We start from the raw sequence: 12,478 nt of genomic DNA on the forward strand, positions 1-12,478 counted from the left end.
ATCATATGAAGCAGAGAAGTTATGCACATTCAATGTTCATGGGGAATACACAAACAACTATTAGTTTGCCTTTATCAGCGATATAAAAGTGTATTTACATGATGGCCCATCTGAAACACTTGTTCCCATGTCCTGTTAGGTTTCCCTGCTCTGAAGAGTCTGACAAAGGCAAACTGGAGCCTGTTTAGTAATAAATTAGGGGACAAACTGAAATAAGTCATTTTACTGTATGTCAGCATACTTGAGGTCTTCGGGTCAATTTCCTCATTATAAACAAACACTGATGTCGTGGAATATAAATGATCTAAAAACAGCAACTGCTTTACAAAATCATGACAGGCTGTGCAAGTCCGTTAAAAATGAAAACGATGACATGATGGCAAATACAAACAGCTAACCGCAAAGCCATATGAATAAAAATACACATGAATCTTCCTTCTTATAAATGAGCAGAGGCTTCCTCATCGTCTTATCCACAGTCTCCCCCCTGGCTTTGACTCGTCTGCTTTTACAACATCGTACAGTTTGTAGCGTGTACAGGAAGGTGTGTCTCTCAGTGTTCGTGGCAGGTGATGAAGCTGGAAACAGAGGAGGAAACCAGGAGCAGCGCTGAGGAGGAAAGACGACGTCCACGACAGCTGGTCCTGGTCTGTCCTCTTTTGGCAGTCTGTTTAGAGGAAATCTGGAACGCAAAACAAGGTTAATGTAGAAGTCAATATTACATCCAATGTCTTTTCATAAACACTTCTCCTTGACCTGGATGGAAAACGTCATGAGGTCGCTTTGAATGTGGCTGCTGCAAGGAATTGTGGGGCAGCATTATCTCCTTTCCTTTTGTGAAGGACAGTTCAGTGCATCCTATGCTGAAGGAGATAGGAAAGGAAGCACCTTCTTTAGCCTTTAGATCAGTGGTCCCCAAGCTTTTCTGTACCATGGCCCAGTTTAATGTCTGACAATATTTCACAGCCCAGTCTAAAGGTGTAGCAGATAAAAACAAAATAAAATGATAAGATCGGCATTAAAAACTGTGCTATTTTCTCTTTGATAATAATAATAAAAATAATAATGAACGTAAATCCACTTTTTAATCATGTCAAGAGGACCTGGCTGCAGACTGGCACTGTCAGGCACCTCCTGTTTTTCAAATTATGGAAAAAGCAAAATAATGGAAATTGTTTTTTCTTTCTGTGCGACCTAGTACCTAATGACCCACGGCTCACTAGTGGGCCGCGGCCCACGGGTTGGGGATCAATGCTTTAGAGGATTCGTGTGCTGGATGTGTGCTTAGCTCGTGGCGGCTAACGCAGCCTGCAGCCTGCAGCCTGCAGCCTCGACGCCAACAGATTTGTTTCCTATCAAACACTGATGAGTGAACGATGATGAGGAGTTTCTCTGTCAGAGCGTCAGTCTGAGTGAAAAACAAACGAAGAAGAACATGTTCATACAGACTGATTCACACCCACCTGGATTGGATGCCGTCTTTCCGGTCCTCTCCCCTCATGAGTCCTCGTTTGCCTCCATTTCACCAACTCCTCCGCCTCCATCCCCGGCCCCACCCATCCCACCCGCCCCCCCCCTCCCCCTCGCCCTGCCAGCGTGCTAGCTGTGGGGCTGGGGGGCGATGCTGGAGCAGTCAGTCACTAGCAGTCCCACAGTGCTAGCACTGGACACCGTGACGGCCACGCTGGTGGTGCCCACGGGGCCCGCGCTCGTCGGGTCGGGGCCGGGGTCCACCTGGTTGGCGTGGGTGCCCATGTGACCCTGGAGCTGCGTGGCCGTCTTGCACTGCACCCCGCACAGCTGGCAGAGCAGCACTCCGCCGGCCCCCGTCCCCCCGAAGCCCCCCCGCGTCCCGCCGCTCTCCTTCCACTCCTGGCCGTGGTGCTTCTGAGCGTGGACACGCAGGTAGGTGAGGGTGGTGAAGCCTGGAAACAGAGACAACACTTCCTGAATGTAGAAGCTGTTTGCTTCACCTCGTTATCACACAAATACTCTTACTGTACATTAGTATTGTCATGGACGTGGGAGGCACCAGCCCCCCCGAAAACCATCAGCTGATAAAAAGGTGTGATGCAGCAGAGCGAGAGCGAGAGTCTGGACAGAAGTATGAAAACTCTGCTGCTCTACAGTTCTGTGAGTGTCTGCAGGCTTCGCTCGTCTCTTCCATGAGACGTCTGGATCCTCACTGAGCTGCATCATTATCAACCACGATGGTCACATGATCTCCGGCCGGCGTCACTTCTCTGCATTAGTTCCTGTTGTTGACTGCAGCTGCTGTTCAAGCCTGCTGTCTGCTGGACTGGAAAACCTTCTCAAATAGTTGTTGTTAATAACTATTAGCTATCAATCACTGTCAACTATCAGACCTATACTATCCTATATCTACACCAGGCTGCGCTGCGAGCAGCCGCCACCTTCCCGCCGCGCTGGCACGGCGAGGTGAGGGGCGCTGACGACACGTTGGACGTGCTGTCGTCCACAGCTGAGTCTGTCGTCTGCAGCTCTTCATCTAACGGCTCGCTGTGACCGTCCGCTCGCACTCACACCGCCGTCAATATTCACTGTGAAACTGATCCACCGACCACACGGAGCAGGAAATGTCCACGTCTCGTTACATGCAGCTGTTTTTACTGATGAAGACGCTGCGTGTCTGACAGCTACTTCACGATGAAAACCTCATGTTGGTTCTTTGTGGGAAACTTTGACTATGAAGCAGCTGCAGGAAATGTTGGGCCTGCATCAGCGGCTCTGATGCAGCTGAAAGCGATCAATAAACAGTAAAATCAGGCTGATCTCAGACAGAACGAACAGGAACGTGGAAGTGAAACTAAACTGCAGACTGCACACGCAGCTGTGTTTGACTGAGCGTGGATCAGCGGCGCTGCATCGACTCACTGCGGTTGCAGAGGTGGCAGGCGTGATGCTGCGACTGGTTGTGGACCCTCATGTGGTCGGTGATGTACGCGGCGGACAGCAGCTTCCCGCAGATGTGACACGGCACCTTCTCCTCGTGGCGGATCAGGTGGGCGCGGAGACGGTCCCGAGTGGCAAACGCTGACGTGCACGTCTGTGGAGAACAGGAAGACGTGCGAGGGTGCACGTTGTAAAAGTAGCCAGAAGCAGGAGGTACATGAACGTATCATTATTATATATTAAACAATTCTGTACTCATATTTCACTTTATATTCTTGCTATAATGCAGTACTATTGTTTATATTCTCTTACTGTATAATTTAATTTCACCTTATATTTTATATCCTGTGTATTTTATTAGAATTTGTCACAGTTTCACTACATGATGTCATTATACATTAAATTACCTTATTATATTTTGTATTTCTATATTAAGTGTCATAACTTAATCATATTACATATTAGTCTGCAGTTTGCTGTTGTAGTACATGGCATCATATTACTCTTTCTGTGTGTACATGTACTGCTTGCTGAGTTTAGTTTTCTATAACTTCTAATTATTCATTTTTTTACTTTCAGCGATTTATCTGCACTCGTTTCTGTCTCTGTGTTGCTGCAACACCTTCAGTAAAAGATGATCTCCTCTCACCTCATCTAAACTTATCTTATACTACAAATTCAACTGGAAAACTGTTGACAGATAAAATAAGAGGAGGTTGAAATAAGATGTCGATGATCAAGTGAATCAAATAGCAGAAAATCACACTGATGTAAGAGATGCTCACATGACCAGACGCAACAAGAGATGTTAGAGGATAAATTCTTCAATGTGCAGTTTATAAAAACATTAATCCTCATATGATCACGAGTATTTAAACAGAAAACAAAACTGCAGAATCAAAATAAAACTGACAAAAAGCAGAAAGAAAAAAACGACGAAAGTTTTAGTCCTGCAGAGTTTTAGTCCTGCAGAGACTCTAACATCAGATTTCTTCAGTTCTTCAGTTCTGATTGTTCACTGAAACATATTTTACTTTTAGAAGTAACACAGCCGTCTTTCTTTATTGTCTCTGGTTTCAGACGCTGCTTGTTTGTCATGAGCTTCTTTGTATTTCTGTGCTCACAGAGCTGAACCTCAGTTAGTCTGGAAGAGCCTAAAGTTTCAGAATTCATTCTCATACTGGAGGCAGGTGAGGACGTTACCGTGCACTTGAACGGCCGCTCTGTGGAGTGCACCTGTCGGACGTGGCTGTTCAGGTGGTCCGGTCTGCAAAAATAAATACAGATAAACACCAAAATAAAACAAGTCAACTAAACATCTGCACATCAGATCAGTGTGGTCGTATCACACGGTGATGTCGTCTCCTGGTTTATGAGGAACGAGACGTAAAAGTTTCATCATTTGATCTTTAGAGCTCATGGATGTAAGCGTGTACCGAGAGAAGGCCTTGGCGCAGTGGGGGCAGATGTAAGGTTTCTCCACGCCGCCTTGGTGAGAGCGCACGTGATAGCTCATCCTGTCTTTCCTCTTGAAGCGCTGCTGGCAGATGGGGCAGGAGTAGGGCTTCTCGTCCGAGTGGGACAGACGGTGACGGTTCAGGTGGTAGACGTCTCTGAAGGCCTTCCCACAGGCCTCGCAGGCGTGGTTCTTCCTCACCTGGTTGGTGTTGGTGTTGGGATTGGGATTTGGATTCTGTGGAGCAGCAGCAGAGAAGATATCAGGAAAGAGAGGAAAAGAACTGCTGATGGTTTCAGGAGACATCTGACAGAAAACAGGCCGAAACAACTAACAGCCAAAAGTACGACACTGATTCCAGAACAGCTGGACACCGTGTGAAACATCAACAAATCAGGATGTGATGATTCCAATCAGCACACACACACAGAGACGCATACACACACACACACACACAGACGCACGCACACACACACACACACACACACACACACACAGACGTGCACACGCGCACACACACACACACACACACACACACAGATGCACAGACACACACACACACACACATTATTTTCATGACATAGTGAAATGTGGAGGACTGCTAGGGGACTGGTGGAGGACCGATGGAGGACTGCTGGGGGACTGGTGGAGGAGTAGTGGAGGACTGATGGAGGACTGCTGGGGGACTGGTGGAGGACTGGTGGAGGACTGGTGGAGCACTGGTGGAGGACCGGTGGAGGACTGGTGGAGTCTCTGTGGTCTCCTCCCTGCATACATATGAACTGGCTCCCCTCTCACTGAACTCACCTGCTCCATGGAGCCCACGACAACAACAGCTGCCTGGATGGGTTGAGGCGGTGCAGCCATGGTTACGGTTGCCGGGGCGATGGACACAGAGACCTGCTGGCTCTCTTGGTCGGCGTGCTGACCGGGCTGGGGGAGGGTCTCCGGGACGGCATTGGGGGGAGGAGGCTGCGTGGGCAGGGTGAGGTGGAGGAGTGAGAGAGGGACCATCTGCTTCTCCACCCGCGCCACCTTCCCGGCGTCCTCCTTCTCTCGGGCGGCCCGGTCCTTCATCTTGATGCCCGTGTGCACCGACTGGTGCCGCCGCAGGTTGTAGCTGTTCTTGAACTCCTTGTTGCAGGTGGCGCAGATGTGGGCCGGCCGGCTCGGCTTGGTGAGCGGTTTCACTGACGGACACAGAAACAGATCGCCTTCAGGTTCAGGCTGACGCTCACTAGAGATCAGAATGATCCTGCATATCAACAAGCACGTACTGCACAGAACCAGTTCATGTCTGTAGGTATTATCACATTAATCATTCAGTATTTACTCCTCTGTTTCTAACTTCCAGAAACACTTTTCATGCGGACGTCGTGTGTTGGTCACTGCTGCTGAGACATTTAACTGCTCATCATTATTTGGTAAATATGATAGATGTGTACATTTGAACAGTGCTGAGATTATGATTCCAGTATTATTACTATTACTATTATTCTGCTTTTAGTGTCACATGTCCTGTCTGTGTCTTCACTGGTAAACTGAGCATAAATGCCAAATAATCTTAAAAAATCTATTCATCTTAAACTTTATTAAATGCTTTACAGCACCAACACTCAAAGATCATCTGGACAATTTAATGGTTTATCCATATAGTTTTTATTGTTTTATACTATGGCTGCAACTAACAACGACTTTCATTATCGTTTAATTAATGATTGTGAATAAAAATGAATCACCTTGTCTTTAAAATGTAAAAAAAAAGGAAAAAATCGCTGCTATAATTGTTTTATTCTGCCAACAGCACAAACAGATCCTCAGATTTCTGTCTGTGAGAAAAAAACAAACAAATCCACTGAATATTCAGCACTAAGGCTTAAAAATGAATAAAATGATGAATCAACCATGAGAATAGTGGCTGAATTATTTTTTTTCTGCTGGACTAATTCATTAATCCACTAATCGTCGCAGTTCTACTTTAAACTATATCATGTGAATCAGGATCAATTTCTTGCAGCCTGTTTGGCTAAACTCATTTTCAGGATCATACTTTTATTTTGGGAGTCTCACAGAAAATGTTCAGATGCTTTAATGTTGAAAAAACACATTATCTCATCCTGTCCATTGCTGCTGCACCTCTATTCACCCTCTGTCTGAAACCAGCTGTTTTGGTGCCTGTCTCTTTAAGGTTCCCCTCCTGAAAGCCTGCTCTGCTGTGATTGGCTAATTAGCTCGTAGCTGTGATATCACAACCTAACAGGAAGTCCTGACGGCTCGTTTAAAAAGGGACTCGGTGGATTTCTCAGCAGATTGAGTGCATCCAGATCTGCTTTATGATTAAAAAAAAGAAAAGGAAATCTCACTTTCTACAGTACGGGACCTTTAACTCACGCTAACACAGGCGAGAGTGTGTAAGAAAATACAAAATAAATCAATAACAGCAAAATTTCATATGTTTCCCTGCAGAAAAATAACAAACGCGTTGATATGAATGAATGAAAGCAGCACAAACAGTCTGACTGAATGTTCCGTAAAGATTCCCCTTGTGCGTTGTCATCGTCTGTTTTTGTCACGTCCTGTTTTATTTTGAAGGTTCCAGTTATGTTTCTTTGTTTCCTGTGTTTTCCCGCCTTTGTGATGTGTCTTTGTTCATGTCGGCGTGTTTCATGTGAGTGTTTCCTCGGATTGTCTTTGTTCTTGTCTTTGCTGCATTCTTTTAAATGTCTGTCCTGCGTCTTCAGTATTGTCCATGTCCCCTAGCCTTCCCACCGTCCATGTAATTTTGTTTCTAGTTTCTAGGACCTCAAACCATGTAGGTGTGATTAAAGAGTTAAAGTCATCGTCAAGCCACGTTTTTTGTTGTGTGTCTTTCTCTTGTTGTCCAAAGGTTATTCCACGTTCACTGTCTCCCTGTCTTATACCTTTTACCCTAGTGCAGGGGTGGGCAAACTTTTTCACTTGTGGGCCACAGAGGGTTCTAAAATTTGACTGGGGGGCCGGACCAGGAGCAGATGGATGGAGTGTTTTGGTAATCCACCTCATAAGAGAAAATAAAATATCATGAGATATGTAGAACACATGTGCTTTAATTTCAATTGAAAATGAACAAAAGCATTACAACTAAATATCTGTCTTTGAAGTCCCACAGAACTGAGCGATTTATTGAAATGACTCTTTTTATTATTTTCCCCGCCCCATCTTCTCGCGCTGCCAATAGGAAGAGAACCAGGAAGTTTAGATAAGGTGGGGGTGTGGCCAGCTAGAGTCTCTCTTTGGGACCATGCGGCCTGTTCAGGTGAGTTTGCGTGGTAAGATACAGAGTTGGCTTGTTTTTTGATCTTTTTGGTTGTTTTCCTGTTTTGTTTGCTTCTTGAAGGAAATGTTAGGGTTTGTTTTCCTGCTCTGTTTGCTTTTTGAAGGAAATGGTAGGGTTTGCTGCTTCTTGAAGGAAATGTTAGAAGAGGCTGTTAAATCTAGTCTGTGGTTTAGGCCTCCACCTTCAGCACCCTCTAAATTTTCCACCCCCTACCCGAACAAGGGTCTGTATCCAATCCCTACTTTCATCTTTTGACTCTACCTCTTTATTTTCCATCCCCTACCCGAACCAGGGTTTGTATTCCCACCCCGCTTTTTCTTGGTGCAGTTGGTGAGAGGCAGGGGTAGATGATGGTAGTGTGGCAATCGGCAGTTACATGTGGCATCTAGGCCTGTGGTAGCATTGTAGCAGCTAACAATAGCTAAAGCGGTGAGAGTACGATAGTATCTTAGCAGTTAGTATTGGTAGCTAGCAATTAACATTAACAGTATAGGTGAATCTAGCTTTATTGTCTTCTTCTGTTCCTCTTAGCAGGTAGCGGTTAGCACGTAACATTAGCTAAATGGTAGCATCGGAACTGTATTGTCTTCTTCTGTTCTTCCTAGCGGTTAGCATTAGCATTAGCAATAGTTAAATGGTAGCATCGGTACTGGCCACTACCTGGAGCATCTCTGGGTCAGTTGAACGTGGCGGTGCTGTTTGGATTGTGTAGGAGCAGTGTGAACTGGCACTAGGGGGGGTGACTCTGGGACGCCGGAGTTCACTGCCTAACCTCCTGGAGGTGTCGTGGGACTAAGTAGGCGAAACACTGTTGAAGGGAGGTTTCCACCTGATGACCCCCTGAGACGTGTTAGGAATCACTGCTCTTTGGCAGGTATAGAGGCAGATTAGAGCTCCAAGGTTCTTCACTGAGAATGAATCCTCTTTTTGAGCACAAGTATCTTGTGTTTAAATTAACTTAAAGCACTGAAAGTTGTGTTATCCTTAAGGATATTATCATCATCAGTCTCCTCCTGACTGTCTTCATTTAAAAAACGGTAGGAGATGCAGGTCTACTTGTCCTCTCCTTCTATTCAATCATCCCTAAAGCCAAAACTCAACAACGAGCAGCGCGAGGACGAACAGTGACAGCGCCAGTATGTGGAGCGCGTTATATTTGATCGCGCTGCATTTGCGCACTTGGTTTTGAGAACGTACGTGCACCTGAGCACCACATATGTGCATCCCTTAACAGACAGAACAAATTAGTTTCAAATGCATTTTTTACATAACACAACGGAGAAACGTACTTTTAATTTCAGTGGGAACAGTGTTGTTGGTCTCCCTTTTTATCCAGCGCATCAAAGTCTGGAGTCAGTTTTCTTGCTGTATCATAGTCTTTAAACACCGCCTGATCGGTGTTCAGTCAAAAATATTTAGTTGTCCACTCCTTATTAAAAACTGGACATTCTTAGCTCCGCTCATCTTTACAGAAGGGCTGAGGGTCGAAGAGTAAAGCGCAAACGTGGAGTAATACGCTTCACCTCAACAAAGCTCAATGTATCTAGAGTGCGCCATCTATTGGGAAAAAGCCAGAATTGCAGGGAAAATAAAACATTAACAAGGTTTATTGATATAATTTGTTCAAGTTCGGCGGGCCGGATTAAATTTTGTAACGGGCCGCATATGGCCCTCGGGCTGTAGTTTGCCCATGCCTGCCCTAGTGTGTGTGTGTGTTTCTTCATAGTTCCCTGAGTTTTAGTTTTCTTCTTCTTTGGTTTTCTCTGTTCAATAAACTTGTTAATTTGAACCTGCGCCCCCCGTGTTCTCTTGAAACCCCTGCCTTGACATTGCTCCGATATAATTGTGAAAATGCTTTTGCTTATTTAACAAAATGATTCAAATCTCTTCAAACAGCTTTAAAGGAACTTTAGCTAACTGGGATTACTGAACGTGGACAAACGTCACAGCTCCACCTGCAGGTCTGCGCGCTCACTGCACTGCAGCTACGATCCACTTCCTGAGCGCCTGAACACACCTGAAGGCTGCACCTGCGGCTACACACAGTTTTCACAGCTCATCATATGTTGGATCATCGTTTCTTTAAGTGGAAAATTCTGATTTTTTTTAAATTCCATTATTGTTCAATTTGTTACCGTGTAGAATAACCTCGAACATTTCTTCTTCCTCTGATCCTGATTGTAAAAGATGACTGCTCCACAGTAATATCTGCTTTCTGACTGCAGGTCTTTGGTCTCTACATGAATACTGATGCTACGTGTTCACATCAATAAGAATCGGCATCATTACGTCCAGGCCGTTTCCTGTCTCACACCTGTTCTCGCAGGTTTCACCGTCTCTCTCTCGTGTTTCCTGCCTGGAAATATCCAAAGATGCCAAACAAACCAGAACAAAGTGCAGCAGACACAGTTCAGCGTGACCCCCCCCTCCCTCACCAGGTAGCGGCTCCTCGCTCAGGGCGGCGGTGTCGACGGTGGACGGCGGCGTCACGATGTGCTCCGCCGGCGGACTCTGAGCGGGGCCGGTGAGCTCGGGCAGCAGCTCAGACTGAAGAGGCGTCTCCGGCTGGCTCTGAGTCGACGGCGTCTACCAGAATTAAACAGAACAGATTTATTCCTCCTCAGACGGGCGGGTGGCGAGAGGAGGGCTCTGACAGCGCGTCGACCTGCTGATGGACCCCAGTGCTGCGATGGCCCACAGACAGGAGGTGTCGTTGGGTAAAGGCAGGTAAATACCTGAGAGGGACACGTCCTACAGGTGGAACAGTTCGTCCACTAATTGGTTATTTTACTCTTCTGTTCATCAATTAAGTCAATTTTCAAGTAAAACTGTCAAACAGTCTGGTTCCAGCTTCAGGTGTGAGGTTTGTTCAGGACCGTTCTGGACCGTCTGCAGGTCACAACGGGACATCTGGGGAGTCACCTTGGACTCTGGAGGACTGAGACGTCTGACTGACCACACAGGTGATCAGAGAACTAAGAAAATAATCTAACGATGAACTAATAAAAATAATGCTGATGATGTCACCGATCTCTCAGGATCTAAACTGGGACTCATGAGAACCAGGACCGAGCAAAGCGGGCAACGAACCCAGTCCCCCAAACATCCAGGGGCCCCAGAAGCCCCGGGTTCATTGTGTCAGTTAGTTTCACATAATTGAACTGCAAAGGTTGATGTGAACCTACACCGACCCCCCCACTGATGAGCCGTCACAGCACTTTGATCCAGAAGCAGTCAGTAGACCAGAAGACCAAAGGAGCCTTCTGTCCCCACCAGGCTGGTTTTTATTGGAGAAAACTGATTAAAACTACAGCACAGGGACCAGTTTGTGCCCGAGAGGCCCTGAACATGCACGGACCCCCACCATCGCCACAAAACCAGTTTCTGATGTGGGCCCCCCTCAACATTCAGGATCAATGAAAGAGTTCTGGTCCTTCCGGTTCATTTTCACAAACAAATTCACAATTCATCTGATTAGTGTTCACAGCAGGGCCGGGCCCCCTGGACCCCCACAGGGTCTGGGGTGCTGGGGCTGCCGTCTGCCTGGACGTGATTGGTTGTGTTAATGATCACATTATCAATAAACATCCAAACATGAGACAGAGATCACAAGATCCAACCTGAGGAAGACCCCAGAGGAAGGCCTCTTCACCCTGACCCCTCAGTGACCTCCTCCATCCTTCACACCCCCACCCCTTCCTCTTTAACCCCCATGCAGAAATGTCAAACCCCCTCCTCCCTCCATCAACCGGCAGCTCCAGCATCAATTAAGACTTACCTGAAAGAGGAAATTACTCCAGGAGGTGTCCATCCTGAACCCTGCGGGCAGCGAGCGCGAACCGGCCTGGAGCAACGCGGGGAGGGAGGAGGGCAGCGGAGCCCGGGAACAAATGCTCCGACCGCCGCTGTGAAAACAACGCGAGGCCCGTAGCAGCTCCTCTACCTGCTACCGGCGCAAGTCATGGAAACACGGAATGACACCGGCGATGTTTAGCTTCTACCTACTAACACCGATCAGGCATTTAGCTGATATGAGTTATGAATTAATATGGAAGTCTGTTGGTTATTAACAGGCACTGACAAGATGGTTTTGTAAATGCGACAAGATGGTTGGTATCATGCTTGCTTTAATGGTGCATTTTAATATCATTTGCTTATGTCTACTGTAATAAAATTTGGTGAATTGCATGCAAAATAGAGATTATTTGTATACAGAAGATGAGTAGGATGTAGTCGAAACGTGCTAATCATAGTCAGCAGCTGTTCAGGAGTCATTTATTTGCGATAGCTCCGAAAAAGGCCGCAGCGTCGGGTCCCAAGCCTCGGCGTTGCGTACAGCTCGTCCCCTAACTAGAGAGCTCCTGGTCGGCCGCGGTCCATGGCTCCGCCTCGGTGTTTCAATCGACAGGATGACATCTTTCTCTTTTTTTCAAATTCTCTCCCTCGCTCCCTCTCGCCCTCCCTCCCTCTCTGTCTTTCTTCCTTTTCTTTTTTTATCTCTTCTTCACCCCCTCTGTCCCTCTCTGCTTTAAAGGGAAAGTATTTTGTGTATGCACCCTCCTCGCGGACCCCGTCTCGTCTCGTGCCGTCCCTCTCGCCCCCGCCGCCGCTTCACGGTAGGCCGACAAATAATGAAATCCGACATTTATAGAAGCAGCTCGGCCGTTAATTCCCCCGCTTCGATTCCGAGAGAAAGTCCGCGGGCGCTGCGAAAAACGCACGGCGGGTTATCCGGATCACGCTCACCGGACGCACCAAACTCTTAGCTAAAATGGTGTCGGGTTTAGCTAAAT

At 46.8% G+C, this 12,478-nt stretch overlaps 1 protein-coding gene across 1 annotated transcript; it reads right to left on the reverse strand.

Moving 5' to 3' along the window:
- Positions 1–1,585: 1,585 nt before the first annotated feature.
- On the reverse strand, positions 1,586–12,147 carry LOC121620961 (myc-associated zinc finger protein). The gene is made up of 7 exons (XM_041957223.1): positions 11,464–12,147; positions 10,121–10,271; positions 5,177–5,559; positions 4,350–4,606; positions 4,117–4,180; positions 2,896–3,067; positions 1,586–1,925 (listed from the first exon to the last, which is right to left on the reverse strand). The coding sequence occupies exons 1-7, from the start codon at positions 11,494–11,496 to the stop codon at positions 1,600–1,602; spliced, it is 1,386 nt and encodes a 461-aa protein (XP_041813157.1). The 5' UTR covers positions 11,497–12,147; the 3' UTR covers positions 1,586–1,599.
- Positions 12,148–12,478: the final 331 nt, after the last annotated feature.

This window comes from Chelmon rostratus, chromosome 17 (assembly GCF_017976325.1).
Source record: "Chelmon rostratus isolate fCheRos1 chromosome 17, fCheRos1.pri, whole genome shotgun sequence".
NCBI classification, from domain to species: domain Eukaryota; kingdom Metazoa; phylum Chordata; class Actinopteri; order Chaetodontiformes; family Chaetodontidae; genus Chelmon; species Chelmon rostratus.